The sequence below is a fragment of the Oryzias melastigma genome, linkage group LG9, assembly GCF_002922805.2.
Source record: "Oryzias melastigma strain HK-1 linkage group LG9, ASM292280v2, whole genome shotgun sequence".
Taxonomy (NCBI): Eukaryota; Metazoa; Chordata; class Actinopteri; order Beloniformes; family Adrianichthyidae; genus Oryzias; species Oryzias melastigma.
Window position 1 is genome coordinate 2023374 of NC_050520.1, and position 20131 is coordinate 2043504.

Consider the following 20131-nt stretch of genomic DNA (forward strand, 5'->3'; position numbering starts at 1 on the left):
TTTTAACAAGTCTCAAATTAGGTCCATCTTTTTATATATATTTTTCCCAACTCATAACATTTATTCCACTGTCCTTTTTAAATACATTTTTGGCTCAGATCTGGCCCATTTAAATCTTTACAATATATCATACCTCAATTTATCCAACTCTAGACCAGATCTGGGTCATCTGTACTCTTGAGGAGGGTGTTGGTGGTGCTTTTTGTGGTATTTTGATCTTTAATTTTAATCATAAATGCTGTTGAATTGCTCCATTTTATCACAATGAGTTTAAATGATTCACCTTTTGTCACCAGAATCCAAAAATGAATGTATATGAATGAAAGTGCTTTTTAATGTTAAGGAAATGAGCTAAACTTGATTATTTGATATTAGCTTTGCCTTTTATTGCTCAGGAAACATCCTTTGTAGACACACACACACACACACACTGCTGCCCTTTCAGGTGAATATGTCAATCTTTAGACCCACACAAGTCAGATTTGACTGAAGACTCTCCATCCTGCCTGGAAACCTGTGGAAGATTAAGCAACAAGAACCAGTTTTTGTTTGCTCCCAGACTGCAGGAAAGACATACATTATATTATCAAAAGTATCGGCTCACTCATCCAAATGATCTAAATCAGGTGTTCTAATCACTTTGGCTCTATCAGAACAAAATGGAAGAGTTTGGGAACAACAGAGGGGTCAGCAGATGCTGAAGCTCAGAGTACAAAGATGTACAAAGTTAATTTCTTCAGAGCCCCAACCTTCATGTGACCCTCAGATTAGTCCAGTATGCAGAGAGCTTCATTGAATGGGTTTCCACGGCCGAGCAGCTGCATCCAAGTCACACAAATGCAATGCAAAGCCTGGATAAAGCACGCCGCCACGGGACTCTAGAGCAGTGGAGACGCCTTCTCTGGAGGGAGGAATCACGCCTTTCCAGTCTGGGTTTGGAGGTTCCAGGAGAACGAGACATTTCAGACTGCATTGGTGGAGGAGGAATGATGGTGTGGGCTTGTTTTTGGCCCCTTAGATCTAGTGAAAGGAACTTTGAATGAAACATTTGAGACGATTCCATGCTCTTGTGGGAACAGCGTCTCCTTCCTCTTCCAACATGACTGCACCAGAGCACAGACCAAGGTCCATAAAGACATGGAGGACTGGTGTGGATGAACTGGACTGACCTGAACCCCATAGAACACCTTTGAGACTACGAGCCGGACCTTCTCCACCAGCATCAGTGTTTGACCTGACCAATGGTCCAGAATTCCTAGAAACATGTGGTTCCCAGAAGAGATGAAGCTGGAATCCCTGCTAAAGGTGGAGCCACATCATGTTGAACTCTATGGTCAGGGATGGGATGGGACTTTAGGTCATCTGTGAGCCAATACTTTTGGTAATACAATGTAGCTGTCCAAACAACAAGACCTGAACTCCTCCATGTCCTCCAATGTGCTGATCCTCTCATCACAAGTATTGAAATTAACCTCAGTCTCCTCGTTTGGATAACACGCCTGTTTCGTCTCTTCTAGAGTGAGATCCGCCCCAGTTCGGTAAGATTGGTTCATTGTTTTACTTTTGGGGGTTTTTCATGCTTTAACACGTTCACATCTTTTCTGGTTTTATTCATCTACAGTTCATGTACTTGTTTTGTTTTATTCTCTGAAGGCTTTTTTTCCTGGATTAAATTAAACTAAAGTGAGCAATCAGGGAGGATAATCTCTATCCAGATCCCACTTCCTACAAGTCACTCATGTGGGCACTCGGCGGGATGTCCCATCCAGTCATTCCACCCCTCTTATATCTCCTTTTTACTCTGTAATTCTCCCTCATGTTGTCACATTGTAGCCCTAATATTCATTTTCAAGATATTCAGCTCAGATAAACAAGAACTGATCCGGACATCTCACAGTTGGAGTACCAACCTGTGCACCAGACAAGCCGGATTCTTGATTATTCTTTCACTATAAGAGGTTCTGAGATCTTTGGGGGTTTTCCTTAAAAATCTTTAGTATCTCCATCAATTTTCTAAACTACTTTGTCCTTTTTGGGGTCTCTGAGCCTAACTCGGCCACTTCATATTACTATCTAATACGATGGAAGATGTAATACTTTTCATGTACTTGATTTTCAAATATCAAAACTGTATGAAATGATTTATTTACTAACTTTGGGTTTCAATCCAAATGAATTTAGTTTGTTTTTGATTTTATTTGACTTTTTTTGTCAAAGATAAATGTCTGATGTGATCTGTTTAGCGTTTTTGAGATATGTATAGAAACTCAGACTGGGAAAAGAAAAGTATTCTCCGTTATTTGTGGACGGGTGACATAAAATTTATGCTTGAAATAAAAAATGCAGATTTTTTTTTTTTTCATTCCAATCAGAGGTTTCTGTTTTATTCAGGCTTAAAAACAATTAGTTATTTTTGTCAAGGTTTTATGTAAGTTGGACGGAATGGAAAACGACCAACTCAGTGGCCTAGTAGTGGAGTGTCCGCCCCGACACTGGTTATTCGTGGGTTCAAACCCACAGTCGAAGTTAAACCAAAGCCACACCAAACTGATATATAGTTTTTTAAATGTTTTCCTGCATCTACCTTCAGAAGAAAGATTGATTTTTGTTTACATCCACTTGGATGAGTTTTCATGAACAGGTCGGCTGTTTTGTAATGAAAAAAGTGTGTTTTTATTTTAACCTGAGCTGTGAGGTGACGCTTCGTCTTTGTGTGTTATTTTATTTTGATCCTCTCCTGCTTTTTAAGCGTTTTGACACCCTGCCGCTATGTGTGTCTGCTCAGGTTTTCGGTGTTTGGCCTTGGCTCCAGGGCCTACCCACACTTCTGCGCCTTTGCCCACGCTGTGGACACGCTGTTTGAAGAGCTGGGGGGGGAGCGCATCCTACGCATGGGAGAGGGAGACGAGCTGTGTGGCCAGGAGGAGTCGTTCAGAACATGGGCCAAGAAAGTTTTTAAGGTTCCTGAAGCACCCTTTGGCTTGTTTTATGTGTGCACGTCTCTCAAAACCTTTCACAGTTTAACCCTTTAACGCCAGTGTTTATCTTCTTTGATTTATTGTAACTTTTCAATCGTTAACGCGATAATTCCAGTAGATTTTGAAGGAGAAAAGTGGCTCGACGAGCCGCTTTTCTCCTTCAGAATCTACTGGAATTATCGTGTATGTTAAAGATTTTGTTTCAGAAAGAGTTTAATAACAGAAATGGTTTCCTTCCAGGCTGCCTGCGACGTTTTCTGCGTCGGCGACGACGTGAACATCGAGAAGGCCAACGACTCTCTGATCAGCAACGACCGCAGCTGGAAGAAGAGCAAGTTCCGCATGACGTACACGGCGGAGGCTCCAGCTCTCACTGAAGGCGAGTCATCCAGAACTCTCTTCATGTCAAAGAGGCGATGGGTGCTGATCAAATCCAGGGTAGAACAAATATGGAGCCAAAAGACACATTTTAAACCTTTTTTTCCTCTTGATACTTGCAGCCAAAATAATAATATATTGCAAAATGTTTATGGTGAAACTGTAAAATGCATTTTTTTATAGAGGTTTCCTATCAAAGAATCAGCCAGTCCTTTTACTGCAAAAACACAAACTTTTTTTTAGATACGTTGTGCCTCATCTCACTTTTGCCCTATCTTTGATTTTGCGTTGATACGTTTCAAACTTAACTTATTAATTTGTGGCTCATTTAAAAAAGAGATTTTTAATCTAAATTGGAATTTCCTGGTTAAATAAAGGATTAAAAAAATGTTTGGATTTTTTGACATGCCAGATAGGCCTAACTAAATATTATATTGATGGTAAAAATGATCTTATTGCATTTATACATTTTTTTTAAATTTAGATTTTACACTCATGTTTTCATTCACTAGAATAAGAAGAAAAATGAACACAAAAATAATGCTGCTGTAAATCCTTTATGTTGAAAGTAGTAGCTTTTTGCTGAAAATCGTGACGCAATTTACTTTAATTGCTGAAAGGATTTGCTGAAAATTAGCTAAAAGACTGGAAATTTCATAAAAAAACTATGAAAGAGTGCTAATGTTGACCTAAATTTCTGAAAATATGTATTAAAATTGCTTAAAAATCCCTAATACAAGCCAGTTTTGCAAAAATATTGAGTGTGTTGCTTAAATATTAGCTAAACAAAATTAGCCCAAAAAACTTAGTAGATGCCACATTAGCCAAGAAAGCTAGCTTATTGCTTAAACACTAGCTAAACTCTAAAATACCCTAAAATTCCTCAATACACTAAATTAGCTAAAACGTTAATATGTTGCTAAAATATTAGGTAAAGAAATTCACCAATTTTTAGATAAAAAACGAAAACATATCCCATGAATACTTCTAAAGGTTTGTTGCTAATCTACTGAAAATTTAGACTTTTTCAGTAATTTCCTTTGAGGCATATTTTGTTCAATGTTTCAAAAACTATAAAGTTTATAATTACCAAAAATACGAGCACTAATGTCCTGAATATTTTGATATCAAGATTGCTGAAATTGCTGAAACTTACGGAAAGGAGAAGAAGAATTGCTATTGTAGAAATTTACATTTTTAGTTAAAGTGGATCTGCTGCAGCTTGAAGATCTGATTAAACACAGGATGTGTTTTAATTTTATTTTGAAAGGAACTTGAATGTTCTATTGTCAAAAGTGAAAGAAATTTGTTCTGTTATATATAGAAAAACTCTATTGTAGAGAACATTTCAAAGCTATATTTTATAAATGAATGACTTAATGACCACAAAAGCACAAATAAAGTGTATTTTTCTAACTTTGAGGTCAAACTTTGCGTCTCTCTCTTTGAGTTTTGTCCATAAAAACCTGGACCAAATTGCTCTTTTAGCGTTAAAGGTTGCAGACCTTCTAGATTCTATACAATCAGGTGTCTCTGCCTCGCATTGCAGAAACGCAAAAAAAAAAAAATAAATAATAAAAAGTCCTTAGCAACAGTTGCTAGCGCTGTTAGCTCCCATCGTTTCATAGGACACGCAGAAAATATTACTTAGTAGTACATAGACATGAACAAATGTTATTTTTGGCACAAATGGAACCCCATACAGCCAGACTCTGCCTTTAGAGGCCCCAAGGTAAATGAGCCTGAGAACCCTGATTTAGATTCTATCCAATCAAATGTCTCATCGACAGTAGACTGACGCACACTTTGGACTTAGTTTCGGTTCTGTTTGACCAGGATTCTGCAACCGTTCTGGCTCGTTATACCAGGGGATATTTGTGCCACCACATTGCAAACAAAAAAAAACAATTTTACAAACAAAATGTTCAGTTTTCAAAATAAAACTTTTCAAAGTTGCAAATAAAAATGCTACATTTTACTTTCAAAACACATTTTTGCATTTGCGTCAGATTTTTAGACGTGTTGTCACTCATCTCTCTTTTTCCCTATCTTTGATTCTGCGTTTCACTATTTTTCTCAATGTGGTGGCACAAATATCCCTTCATACATTACTTTGTGTCAAACAAAATCAGAATTTTCAATCTAAATTGATGCATTTTATGTGTTACGATACATACATAGGAGATTCCATTCTATAGAGTCAAAAAGTGGCGGTTTGTTGCTGTTTCTCGGTAATGATGATGTGCTGTAAAAGGCTGCAGTCGTAATAGTGTCTTCAGAACTCCCACACTAATTAACTTCATTAAGCTGGTCGTGTTTTGGTACAAAATGGTTTCATCAAGGTAAAGCGGTTAAAAAAACTACTACACATTCCTGCGGTTCTTTCATGTTGTACACAGCTGTCGGCCTCAAACGCTCATAATCAGATTTCTGCAGAGAAAAGATGATGAGCTGAATCAGGTTTAAGCATGGAGAAGATGCAGGATCAGCATGCAAGTGAGAAAAATATGTAGAGAAAAAAGTGTAAGGATTGGTCTTTGTTTACTCGTAAATACAGAAGACATGAAGGTAAAACATGATCTTTGTTCTGCTTTTCACAGGATTATACAGCATTCACAAGAAGAAGGTCTACGGCGCAAAGATGATGGAGTCCATAAACTTGCAAAGTTCCAAATCCAAGTAGGTTCACGCACACGCAACAACATCTATATATGATGCTGCTTCACGCATCTTATTTACGCTGATGAATGAAACAGACGTTTGGTTTTTGTGGCTCTAAATCTCTGCTCGCTTCCATAGTCGCTCCACCATATTTGTGCGGCTCCACACAAACAACCACGACAGGCTGAGCTACAAGCCTGGCGACCATCTGGGCATTTTCCCTGGCAACCACGAGGACCTGGTAACGGCTCTCATAGATAAGCTGGAGGATGCTCCACCTGTCAATCAAATTGTCAAAGTGGAGTTCCTGGAGGAGAGGAACACCGCTCTGGGTGGGTGACATCGCCAGCAAACTCTGATCAAATTATCCGATGGGTTTAGTGGTTCTGCGTTTTTACTTCTCTAAAATCAAATACGAGGCTCGAATCGACAGATTTTTAGCGGGACTGTGACACAAAGGGGTAAAATTGTGTGAGATTCTTGGACAAAGTTTGGCACATAAAAATTGAATTATCCCTTTTTTATGGAGAGCTGTTTGTTCTTTCTAGCAGCAACGGCTGTTCCTGAGGAATTCAAGGATTGATTGATTTTAGGGCTGTGAACATTAATTCATTAACGCACGCGATAAATACAAAAAAAATGAAGATTTATTTACGCAAATTAATCAAAGAAACAGTCCTTTGATTTAACTCAGCGGTTCAGAGTTCCACGGCGTGCGTTAAAGCATTTTGGCGGGTATTATCCCGCGTATACTATGGTTGCTTACAAAAGAAATAAATATTAATCAGTTTTTAGTGCTTTATTCTAGCTATTTTTATGGTTTAGATCACTTTTTACCAAAAAGTGGATTATTTGAGCCCTGGTCTGGTGCCATATTGTACAAATACATTTTACCTGATAAAAATTGCGATTAATCGTGATTAATCCCAACACAAAAGTGCGATTAATCAGCATTTTTTTTTGTAATTGTTTGACAGAAGTAATTAAAAATAAATGTTCTAAATGTAGAGTTTCATCTGCGATTTTATATTGTGATTATTTGCAAATAATAAGTGGTCAACAAAAACTGGGACAAAACATATATATATATATATATATATATATATATATTGCGAATAATCGTGATTAATTTTTTAATTTTTTTATCGATTCCTTGCCCTAGTTTATTTCAAACATAGGTTGTGGAGAATGCAAGACAAAATGTACAAATATTTAAATCTCATTACAGAAATAATGAAATGTTTTGATTAAATAAAGGAAAGCAAACAAAACATAAAACATCTGAATAATTAAATATTGTAATTACTAACCCTTTAACACCGGAGCACCAGTGCTTATGTTCTTTGATTTGCTGTAACTTTTCAACCGTTAACACGATCGAGCCGCTTTTCTCCTTTAGAATCTACTGGAATGATGTTGAAACAGATATTTTTGAGGGTTTACCTACAAAACCATAGAATCTAAGACAGTTCTAACATATTTCTTGACATATAATACATAAATGATAGTTAAAAAATAATTTTTACCTGCTACAGTAATTCAAGAGGTTCCTATATCTTACATATGATAAATTAGAAATGATCCACTCTGATCATTTATTGTCAAAGCGTTCCCAGCGGTCTATTATTTATATTTATACCGTATTTTGCTAAAATGAATTTTAAAAAGTCATTTTTTTTTAGAACATAGTTTCTGCAGAGCAGCAGCAGTTCATTAGAAATTGAACAAAAAAGTTAAATTAAGTGAAATTAAGCAAGAAATTTGACAAAAAACGGTCATTCATGCAATTATGGAGATTACTCGTTCAATTATTGAGTGATCAAAAATCATTCTTTACTTAACAAATGACAAGATAAGTGACATTCCTGACATTATTTAGATCTTATCCTGAATTGAAATGGTTCAAACATAGACGTACGCATTAACTCTGCAGCTATTTTCTCCCACGACGACTCTCTCAGTTTTAACGCTGCAGCTGTGTTGACCTTTTAGTGGAAAATGTGCTCGTAGTCGGCATATGCTTGTAGGAACTCATCAATTTCTGTCGCCAGAAGTATGAAGCCCTAAAGGTGTTTGTTCCTGTTGCCATGGTGAATCGTGCGGTCTTTACTCCATTGATCAGGGCTTTTTATAGTCTGGACGCTCGCACCTGATTCTGAGTCAAACGACTCTGAGTTGATTGAATCAACTCTTTTCAGCTGTTCTGAAACCAATAACTTTGAGTTTGCAAACTCTGAGTCAGTCAACTCTGAGTTCTGGTTTGAACTCTGAATTTGTTACACTTGCTTCTTAAAACGGGCCCCAGATGCCTCAAAAAAATCAGGTGGAGCTTTCTGACTCCAACGTCCAAAACGTTTAGTGGTAGGGGCGTGGACTTTCAACAAGCTCACTCCTCACTGGAGACAGTGGTTGCCATAGAAACAATGACCAACTCAGATCAATCGGTTGACCTCTGATCGGAATATTGCAGGTCTGGTTCCCACTCTGCCGTCCTGAGTGTTCGAAGTGTCGCTCCTGATGGTTAGAGGTTGGCGTTGGTGTGTGAATGTGTGTGTTTATGTGCTTTAGACTTGCTAAGAAGGTAATTAAAAGTAAACCCCATTTACCAGTTTGAGCTCCAAACTCAAAAGATCAGGAACTTCTTTTAATTCTTGCCACCTGATCTGTGCAGTTCTCTGTCTGATGGTGCAGCTCAGTGTTTTTCCAGTTAATAAGAAAAACAAATAAAGCGGTAAATGATCAGGATCAGCTAATGGCGCTAACATTATGTTCTGCAGTCACTTCTTCTCATGGAGTCCTCCGTTAATGAACACAGCGATTGAAGGCCTCTCCTCTCTTTGCTGTGTGCAGGTGTGATCAGTAACTGGACGCACGAGACTCGGATCCCTCCCTGCACCATCTACCAAGCCTTCCAGTACTTCCTGGACATCACCACTCCACCGACGCCCGTCCTGCTGCAGCAGTTTGCAGCTCTGGCGACCAACGAGAAGGAGAAAAGAAAACTTGAGATCCTCAGCAAGGTAGTTTAGTGACTTCCCATTAACGCTGACATTTAAACGAGTGCGCTCGGTGTCAACAGAAACACAGCGAGACGGCATGGAGGCAATTTTGTGACTTTTCTGAAGCTAAAACACTTCACACTCTGCAATGAAAATATGAGAAGGCGGTTTTCCGTCCCTGGAGCCGGTGTGATGCACTTTACACCAGTGGAAGTGCGCACGGTCGGAGTTTGCCGGCGCCCAATTAAAGCTGTCGATCGCCTTATACCCCAGAGCCCCCCCGCCGCCCGCTTCCTCTCGCAGTGCCTCCCACAATTCACTCCACGTTTTTGTCAATGTGTGGAAAAAAAAGCAGTGACTCATCCATAAATTTACTGTCACTAAAAGGGAAAATATGGATGGTGGGGGGGATCTTCTGGATTCAGAAAAAGAAGCGGCAGCACAAACTGTGCCGCGGATCGGCTTGTAATGTCTCTCCAAAACCATTTTTATTTGTTGCCTTAACTTGAGGCAGACGACTTCTTCAAAAAACATCCAAAAGAAGTCTTCACATCCATCTGTTCACTGAGGTCCGTGAACCCAGGCCACACTGCGCCTTTGATTTTCATATTTTAATTGTTTCCGACTTACTTCAAGCTGCGTTTTGGAGCTGACGCCAGGCGTCTTGGTGGGCTCCTTTGTTGTTCATTGCTGGCTTGAAAGCCAAGCAAAAGTTCATCCTTTTCATCTTGAGTGTGCCGTAAATTCATCACAGCCAAATGTCAGCGATGACACACAAAAACAGTTGGAGCGGCGAGCGGCGCTGCTGGGGGCCGCCTCCTGCTCGTAAGTCAGAGATGTTTACAGATCTAAAAGAGGAAGCCCTGCTGCACTTTTTTCTCCGTGGTTACTAGAACGCCCCGCCTTTGTCAGCCGACCAGCAAGAAGTTCAGCTGAAATCTGAAGGAAATCTGTTTCCCTGACGTTCAGGGCTTGCAGGAGTACGAAGAGTGGAAGTGGTACAACAACCCGACGCTGGTGGAGGTGCTGGAGGAGTTCCCGTCCATCCAGATGCCGTCCACTCTGCTGCTCACCCAGCTGCCCCTCCTGCAGGCTCGCTATTACTCCATCAGCTCCTCCCCTGACACCTACCCAGGAGAGATCCACCTCACGGTGGCCGTGGTGTCGTATCGCACCAGAGGTGAGAATCTTTTCTCACTTCAAGTTTCTCACCAACTTGATGGTTTGTTGTAGTTTAGTTGTTGAACATAAGAGTGGCTGATAGTTTTAAAGCTCTTGGGGATATATTAGGCTGGGCTGATAAAATTGATCTAATGTGTAATTCTAAAGTCCGTTAGCTTGATGCTAATGTATAATGAGATTTCCCATTATACGTTAGCTTTGATTCGGTTCACAGTTTTAGGCCCTTTTCTTCTCCCTTCCCCTCCATGTGAAGAGGCAGTTTGAGGGCAAGTGAGTCCAAGAAAATGATTATTTAAATTTCACCCTCCAAACGGAGGAATACAGAGTCCTTCATCGTGAGGGTAAACCGCGTCGCACTAAGAAGAGCTTTTCTTCACGTGGGTGAGATCTGAACCACAGACGTTTATATTTAAATGTAAGTAAAGACTTTATGTTGTAGCATGACCTTGTAAAAGGTATAAAACCGCTCTTGTTATGTATATTCAAGCGCTGGAAGCTCTGCGCTAACGCTAGCAGACCGGCGATTATTGATGACATCATCGAAAGAAAGTGACAGCTGAAAAATGACACTGTCGTGTCCGAACTCCGACCTAACTACTAAAAAGTACATAGTGTCCTAAATTTTAAAGGCAGTTCAGACTTCATGCTACTACTTTTCTTTAGTTTCTCTATGATGTCACCGATTTCACAAAGTCAAATCAATCAATTTCACAATGTTTATTAATGACTCCACTGAGTTCTGATGGTGAAAATGTGGATGGTTTGTTCAAAAATTACATTTAAACACGTTTTTTTGTTTGAAATTGTTAAACAGCAATGCATTGTGGTCTTTTTATGTGTAAAGCACTTTGTGTTATTCTACATATGAAAAGTGCTATAGAAATAAAGTTGATTGAAGTTGATTGATACATGTGCTAATCTAGTTAGCATTTATGCACGCTAGTTTATCGCAATTTCTAGTGCACTCGAAACAGGCGCACGCCCGCGCACCCACAGGCAAGCACACTCACAGGCGCGCTTGCACACAGGCGGACACCGATTTTTTAATTTTTTAATTTTCTGCATCAAAGAACATGTTGACGACTTTAAATCGTTATTTTTACTGATTCTCAAAGAATCGTTACATGCTCAGTAAGAATACGTTAAAAAAAAGTACCAATTGCAATTTTTTATTCACATTTATTGGAGATTATTGGTCACAAATGAAGAAATCCAGAGGTAATCGTCAGACGTTTATTAAATCTAATGTTTTATATTTATATTATAGTTTACTGTGAACCCTTGTGAAACTATGATTACATGACGGCTAATGTTTCCAAATCTCCTCTGGAGAGAATCAGAAGGAGCAGCCGTGTTGGAGGCATCCATCCCCTGTTGGCCTGCCCACTCAAAACGAGTGGGAGGCGGTGCACAGAAAGAGGTAGACTGATTGCTTGGTAATCATCCTTTTCAGATGGAAGGGGTCCTATCCACCATGGAGTGTGTTCATCGTGGCTCAACAGGATAGAGAAGGAGGAGATGGTGCCGTGTTTTGTGCGAAGGTAACGTTGTGCAGCATGTTTAAGTCCCATCTTTATTATCAAAGCGTTCCCAATGATCTTTGCATTATAATTATGCCGTTTTTAGCCAAAATAAAAGAAATCTGGGTCATTTTTTAGGACATAATTTCTGCAGAGTGGCAGGGGTTCATTAGAAATTCACCTCTGAGTTGTGGGTGGGACTGTTGGTGCAGAGCAACTCCGCCCCCTTTCCCTCCTCTTTTTCAAACTGCATTTTTTTTCTGATATAAAAGGATTTCAAACTTTATTTTCGTCATGTATGTTCTCCATCATCACAAGAACACGTTAAAAACACCAAAAACATATTTTTTTTCCTCATTTTTTATGATCTCTGCCCATTTTTCTTTGTACATCAATAAAAATGTGCATCAGAATTAGCAGTTATCTTTTAAATTAAGCATTTGTCCCCATTAAAAAGTGTTTCTGTAAATTACAATTAAAAAAGACGATATTTAAATAATTATGAAACAAATGAATAAATCAACAATATTATTAAAGCATCTTATTAATTTTATCCAAAGTGCAGATTTGATCAGAAATCACAGTTCCAACCTTCACCTATAGGGGGCAGCAGCTGCAAAAAGTCTGTTCAGTTTTTCCAAAAACCAAACAATTGGTATCTTTTTAATTCCAAATAGTTCACCTACAAGTCTAATTAACTAATTTACTTTTTCTTGTAACTTTAATGCGACACACACAACTCTTTAATGACAAAATCTTTCAGCACAAAGTTTGAATTATAAAAATACAACATGGGCAATAACTAAAATTTTAATTTTTACTTTCTAATCTCTTTGTTTAGATTTTATGTCAACGGCTCCAGTAAACGGTTATCATATTTTTATCATTGTAAAGGATTACTGGAACACTTAGTCTGTCTTTCTGTTAAAAATGGCTAAAATTGACTCTTCCAACTTGAACTGTTTTTGTTCTAAGTGTCACAAGCTCAGTAAATATGCAAAGAATGTCTCATATTTACTGTTTTAGTGCTCCATCATTCCAACTTCCCAAAGACAACCAAGCACCTTGTATCCTGGTGGGTCCAGGAACGGGCATCGCTCCGTTCAGAAGCTTCTGGCAGCAGAGACTGTACAACCTGGAGCACAACGGTGGGTCTAGTCACTTTCCTCACATCAGTATTTGACACTAATATACATGCTTTGGTGCCTGAAAATGCAGAATAAATGTTTGTTTTGTTTTGAAAAGGAGATGCACTAAAGTAAGTCGTACTTACGGTCTATTTTTAACCTTAAAGGGGTGAAGTCGTGTCCCATGATTCTGGTGTTTGGCTGCCGGCAGTCTGAGATGGACCACATCTACAAAGAGGAGACCCTCCAGGCCAAGAACAAAGGGGTGTTCAAGGAGCTGTACGCAGCGTACTCCAGAGAGCCCGGTAAACCAAAGGTACGGACGCGGCGGCCGCAGAGTTACGTCACTTCCTGAGCTTTGGGACATAACTTCCTCTGTTCTCTGTTAGAAATATGTGCAAGACGTTCTCCGCGAGCACCTGTCAGAGACGGTGTACCAATGCCTTAAGAAGGAAGGGGGGCACATTTACGTGTGCGGCGATGTCACGATGGCTGGAGACGTTCTCAAGACCGTCCAGCAGATCATCAGGCAGCAGGGCAACATGAGCCTGGAGGACGCCGGCTTCTACATCAGCAAGCTCCGGGTGAGCAGACCGCAAAAACGCTGCCTATGAAGTAAAAACTGCTTCTTTGTTTGTTTCATTTGTCAACTCTTCCTCTTGCTGTCGCCAGGATGAGAACCGTTACCACGAGGACATCTTCGGTGTCACTCTGCGCACCTACGAAGTCACCAACCGGCTTCGCTCCGAGTCCATCGCCTACATTGAGGAGAACAAAAAAGACTCAGATGAGTGAGTGTTTTGGGTTTTATTTCCTGCTTTTGACCCAAAAGTCTTGATTTAGCAGATTAAATCATTTTAATGTATCTAAATTGTTTAAAAATTAGAGGAAAATAAAAATATTGACACTTTTTATAAAAGTTTTCTGTCAAATGGTGCTGATGGTAATGCTTCATGAAGGTGACTAAATGAGTCAAAGGTTTTCTTTCTTACTGGAGTTTGACGTTAATGGAAAGTATTTTTAGGAAAATCCATAAATATATATGTGTATTAAATGTTACTTTTTCATGATCAAAGGCGTTTATTTACTTTCTCAGTCTACAGCTGAACTTTGCTTAGATTTTCTGACTGATGTGTGAAAATGCAGACAGTAATGCTTCTATCTATTAGCCTAAAAAAAGACCAATAGATCAAATTAAATCTCAGTCTATCACGAGACGGAAGGAGAGTTTAAGGAGAGACTTTTGTAGAGTGTTCTTCTGCCGTTTTTGTTGTTAACCACGAAATAAAGATACTTAAAACTGGTGATTTCTCAGCATCTCAGTGTGGGAAAGGAAGGGGAGGGGCTTCAGTCTTCGTTATTGATCATCTCGTTTTCTCAAGAAAACAAACTTTGTTTTCTTGTTATAACAAGTTATATCTTGTTTTCTTGAGAAAACAAAGTTCTTTTTCCCGTGATAACAAGATATTATCTCATTATCAGACAACATATATTGGAAACAAACTTCGTTTTAACGTCATAACATTTATATGTTATGACAAGTATTAATCTTGTTTTCTCGTGATAGCGAGATATTTAAGATAATATCTCGTTATCAGACGAGATAAGATCTTGGAAACGAACTCTCTTTTCTCGTTATAATGAGTAATTATTTTGTTTTCTCGAGAAAAAGAAGTTGGTTTTCTCATGATAGCGAGATATTTAAGATAATATCTCGTTATCAGACGAGATAATATCCTGGAAATGAACTTCGTTTTCCGTTATAACAAGGAATTATCGAATAGAATTCAACTCTATTGTCATTTCACGTCTCAAGTACACAACAACATTATCATAAGATATGTCGTTATTAGACGAGATAATATCTTGGAAACGAACTGTTTTCTCGTTATAACAAGTAATTATTTTTTTTTTTAGAGAAAACGAGATATTAGAATAGAATTCAACTCTATTGCCATTGCACATGTCTCAAGTACACAGCAACGTTATCATGAGAAAACGATTAAAAATAAAAAATAAAATAAAAAAGTAGGGCAGATCGTTTTTGGCTTCTGTTCCGAGCAGTGATGGTTAAAAATATTTAAGTCGGACTGATTCCTGCGACCTCAGTAGTTTAGGTCAGGGATGGACAAACTTTCTTACTCGTGGACCACAAGGGTTCTTGAATTCGACAGAAGGGCCGGACCAAGAGCAGATTAGTGGCGTGTTTTGATAATTCACCTTGTAAAAGAAAGAAAAAAACACAGGTCAAAAACAGGCCTTAATATTGATTGAAAATTACTTTAAAACGGAATAATTTGGAGTTTTTATGTCAAAACTGTGTTTTTTGTTCTAATTTGGTCATTTTCAGCAGTGGGTCGATTTCCTTCAGGGGAAAACTCAAACTCAAAGAAATGAAATGCTGCGTTCATGAGGTGTTGTTATAATCTGAAAAATAACTGTAGGACTTGGAAATCCCACATGAATAAATGAAAAACAACAAATCTTCAAACACTGAACGCAGAGTAACTTCCTGCGCCTGAACAAAGGTGAATTTATTTGCAGTGCGCCATCTGTGGGGAGACTCCTGAACTACAGGGAAAATAAAATAATAAAGATGATCAAAATAATTTATTTTCCAGTTTGGCAGGTCAGATTAAATAGTTTAACGGGTGCGATCCGTAGTTTGCCCACCCCTGGTTTAGGTTACAGAAACATTCAGTGGAACTTTTTTGTCTTTTAGTTTCTCACGTCCTGAATAAAGTCTAAAACTGAGAGATCCAGCTGATTTTTTTTTTTTTTTTTTTTGTCTATATTTATGAACTCAATCATGTGCTTTATGAAGCGCCGTGTTTCTGTTTACACACAACAGGATCATTAACTCCTCTCATCCTGCAGCCCCGTTAGCTGTGTGGGCTGATTGGTTATTTATTTAGCTTCATCCCGCCAACGTTTTCTTCTGCTTCTGCGCTCCACAGTGTGGGTTGAGATCTTAAAGTGGGGGGGGTGAAACGCAGCTCCATCTCAGTGACATTTGAGAGTCCACTTCCCGTCTGTAACCCGTGGTCGTTCGGTAACGGTGCGTCGTCGCCCCTACGTGAAAACAGAGTGTGTAACCATGGAAACCTGTGGAGAGAGGCCTTTACGCTAACGAGATTAGAATGAAAGCGAGTGGCTCTGTTCCATTTCTGGTTTGGTTGTTTGTCAGGATTATGCACTTCACAAACCCCTCCCCCTCGCCATGAGAGCAAAACCAGGACTTTGTGTGGCCACCGCGGCTCATTAAGACCCAACGAGATGCGTGACGGGCCGCGGTTCCTGTGCGGAGTGTCACTCGGATTTCACATTCGTCCGTCAGAGCTCAGTGGATGAGTAATGAGTGTAACATCTCTGTTTTTGTCTTTTTGTGCTGCTCTCTCTCAGGGTTTTCTGCTCGTAGGGCGATGAATCTGGAGGTTTGAGGAGGACGCCGCAGCGCTGGTTAAAGAATACTGTGCCAATTTTTATACTGTAAAGAAAAAAAAGGAAAAGAAAAATCTCTTTTTATAAATCACCTAAATGTTTCTGTTGGGCTCTGCAACTGTGTCTGTAGCAAGATGGACATGTTTCGTTGTTGATGATACTTCCCAAAATTTGAAATTGATCTTTATGATTCATAATGTGTGCACCCAGTGTAATGACCTGCCTCATTGTGAATGCATGACAAAGACCAGACTATTATACTCAAATATAGTATTTTCTGTGGTATTGTTGCAGTTCAAAGCTTTTTTCTTTTTTTTCAAAGTTATATTCTTGCAATGAAATGTTTGATGTGAATTCAAACTTCTCTGTAAACTGTATGAACTTGTGGGGAAAAAATATTGGAGCAAAAAGAAACTGTACAGGCATGCGTCCAGACACCGACATGCGTGTTTTGCCAACAGATCTCGTGTGTTGACAGGTCACCTTGAATTGTGAGTGCAGCAATTCTGTCAAAGCCTTAATAAACAAATAAACTAGCTTCCCTTTTTGGCGATCCATCGACACCGATCAGCCTCAGTGCCGGCGCTCTTCAGAGGCGGATTTTTCAACACAAAACTTTTCTCATTTTTCATAATCTTGGAGGAACGTTGCTCTGTAATGCGTTATATTGACTCTTACCAAAAATAAGTATATGTTTTAAGTATACTTAAGCACAGAAAAGTACATTTTCCCAAGTACACTTTAAAAGTACACTAGAGGTTTACTAACAAGTATACTTCTTGGGACTAAATTTGCCCACTTTTAGTTCATAAAAGTATACTTTAAAAGCACCATATCTGGTATATTTTCGTTTACTAGCGATATGTTTACTATAAGTTTACACTTTGGTGTAAATCTATTGTAGCTTTTAAGGTTTTAGCTTACAAGTAACAAACGTCTACTAATTAGAGTGTAAAAATATACATTTTTAATATACTGCAAATATCCCAAGAATACATCTACTCCATTTTAATGCTGTGTAAGAAAATGTTTAAGGAGAGTGACAAATACACGTCAAGACTTGCAGTATAATTCTACATGTACTCAGCATGAACTTGTAAACTTGAGCTTGCAAAGTTTATCTCTGATAAGTACATAAAAAGTAAACAATCTAATTTTAGTTTTATAAAACTATACTTAAAACAAACTCGAATACTTACTTTTGGTAAGGGAGTTGTGGAAGATTAATTTGGAAACTAACATTTAAGTTGCTTTATTTTAGTAACTCAGTCAGAGATCTCAAATAGGAATTTTTCATTTTTCTTTGTTGCTCTCTTTGGAACTCCAGTATCACAGTGGTCCCCAACTTTCGGTACTTGGAACGTTTGGTTATTGGGCCGGAAATAAACAAAAGAAAAAAAAACAGATTTATTTATTATCTGATTCTGAAGAAAGTTTTATTTTGGAAAACTACTTCTTCTTTCCACCAGACTTATTCTTGACACATATCAAATCGTTCTCTCACCTGTCAAAAATCCATCTTCTCTTTTCTAAAAGGCGCTAATTTAATACCCTTAAGCTAGCAGCATTTTTTTAATGCATATTTGAATAAAGTTATTTTGACGTAAAAGAGTCAAAAATGAAACAGAAGAAGAGTCTTCAACTTCAAAATAAAAGAAATCAACAAGTAACCAACATAAACTAGGAGTCTTTACTCCTCATATGAATTTATTACTTAAGGCAATAAAATGTAACAGGCCGGTCCTTGAAAATATAGTCTGACATTAAACCAGTCCCTGGCCTGAAAACGGTTGAAGATCACGGTGATACTACAAAAGACAGAAGGTCCACTGAGACTACACTGAAATCATAACATGATTTTTTTCTTTTTTGGCCTGACCTCAGGAGCCTGGTGACATCAGATCTACTCGGTTGGCTTTAAGTGAACCCCATTTTATATTTGAGGTGTTAAATCTACATTTTTTTTGGTCTTTCAGTTTATTGACTTTACTGGTTGACTGGTTAAAATGAAATCTCAGCCTTGAGGTTTTTCAGTGTTCAGATTTGTAGTTCAGGTTATTCTGTTGGGTTTCGACTCGTGTGTTGATTTGGGTTTTTTAAAGAAACGATTCTTCATCTTAATGCATCAACAAACTCTGCACTGGTTTGCTGGAACAAAGGGACCAATTAAGAACTGGAAAATTCAAATTGAATAGATTTGGTCAGAAACGAGAGGCCATTTCTGTTGTCATGGGTAACCACTGGAACATTTAGCTCAAGATTTGTTTTGCTCTTTATTCAAAGTACTACAGAGCTTTTATTTTGGTGATTATGCATCAAACTCTGGTATTTATGACGACTGTCAAATGTTTCAGTTAAACTTTCCTCGTTTTTCTTTTTGAAATCTCTGCACCGCTGCACCGAAGATCTGTCAACTTAACCACCAGTGGAGCTTTCAAACCTGTATTTCTGCCTCTTGCCTTATATTAGCTCTTTGCCAATGTTTGGAAGATGATTTTCGTTGCATGTTTCGTGCTCCCTGTGACTGAGACGCCACCCCTTCACTGTGAACGAACACCTGCCTCGCGGCGTCCGCACGCATGTGTGTGTGCATGCATACGTGTGCCCTGCCAACCACCACCGGTGTGCACATCTCTATACGAGTGGGCGTAAACATGCATGATCTCAGGTGTGTTTTCTTCATTTGCTTGTTGTCAGATTTGTTTTTTGGAAAGAATGAGTTGAATCACAGACGCCTGGAACAGCCGAAATGGCGTGATCTGATTCTCGCCGCCGCTTTCCGTCTGGTTCCACTCCAGTTTCTCATCTGGAGAAGAGATTGCAGCTGGAGTTTTGTTAGTCCGCATTCAAACTCTGCATTTTCTTCTGGAACGTTCTGTTTATTTTACATCTGAGGTAGCTTTAGCGTGTAGTTTCAGTTCTTGTCTTTTTTTTTTTATTTCTGAACACACTGATTTAGTAACGGGGAGGAAAATGGTTCCCATTGTTCCCCGTCTTCTTTATTCTTAATGAATGTCTCTGTATAAGTTGTTCAAACTTGTTTGGTTTTGATGAAAAAAAGAAAAGTGACAAATTTGTGATTTGAAATGTGCAACAAAAAAGAGTTGATACAAGATAAAGCTTCTATATATATACATAGCTTCTATATAAATATATACATATATGTAAAGGCAAAGTATAACCAAAAAAGAGCACCACTTCAGTCTTTTCTAAGAATGTATTTTGATGATGTAAATGAAAACTTCGTTTGAGCTTGATTTAAAAAAACAAAAGTGGTGTCGTCTCTCGTATCCTTTAGGTATGAGATCGAATGGCAGCATTTATTAAAGCATGGTGATCTGTTGGTATCTTGGCGGCGCCGCCGTCGTGCTTCGGGTGGGAGGGGTTTCTCTTTCTGTGTTTGTGAATTGCTGCTAATCGGAACAATCCCATCAGCCTCTGCTATCGTTGCGTACTTGATTGAGGATGTTTCATTTTAATGCATCAACTATAAGGACTTTTGCTTTTACTTATAAATAAAGAAACGTTTCCAGAATTCACTTGTTTGGTCTGTTTTTTACGTCCAACTGAAGAGGTTTATCCAAGCAGCAGCATCTGCCCCAGCCTGATGCTTTTCATCAGGTGATGAAAAGCTTGCTCTCTAACACAGGCTCCGCCCTCCTGCCTCTGGAAGTGCCGGTTGTCATGGTTTTAAGTACTAAGAGATCACTTTGCAACTTATCAACAAAACCAACTGTGCAAACTTTGTTTTTTTTACTGGAGAAATCAGTTTGACCCTGAGCCTCAAAAGGAACCTTTCAAAATTACAGCAGGAGAGTTTGATGGGTCGCAAGGAGGAAGAAAAG

At 38.7% G+C, this 20131-nt stretch overlaps 1 protein-coding gene across 3 annotated transcripts in view; it reads left to right on the forward strand.

Annotated features, from left to right (window-relative positions):
• nos1 (nitric oxide synthase 1 (neuronal)) overlaps positions 1-19818 on the forward strand; it is a 70769-nt gene extending 50951 nt beyond the window's left edge. For 2 of the 3 annotated variants that reach the window (XM_024275322.2, XM_024275321.2), the window contains 13 exons: positions 1518-1538; positions 2786-2960; positions 3219-3357; positions 5957-6035; positions 6156-6349; positions 8868-9037; positions 9986-10196; positions 11652-11739; positions 12745-12866; positions 13013-13161; positions 13235-13429; positions 13518-13636; positions 16248-19818. In XM_024275322.2, coding sequence (XP_024131090.1) covers positions 1518-1538; positions 2786-2960; positions 3219-3357; positions 5957-6035; positions 6156-6349; positions 8868-9037; positions 9986-10196; positions 11652-11739; positions 12745-12866; positions 13013-13161; positions 13235-13429; positions 13518-13636; positions 16248-16263 — 1678 coding nt within the window. In that variant the 3' untranslated portion in view covers positions 16264-19818. The remainder of the gene's footprint in view (positions 1-1517; positions 1539-2785; positions 2961-3218; positions 3358-5956; positions 6036-6155; positions 6350-8867; positions 9038-9985; positions 10197-11651; positions 11740-12744; positions 12867-13012; positions 13162-13234; positions 13430-13517; positions 13637-16247) is intronic. The other variant, XM_024275323.2, reaches the window with a different exon arrangement.
• The last annotated feature ends 313 nt before the right edge of the window (positions 19819-20131 follow it).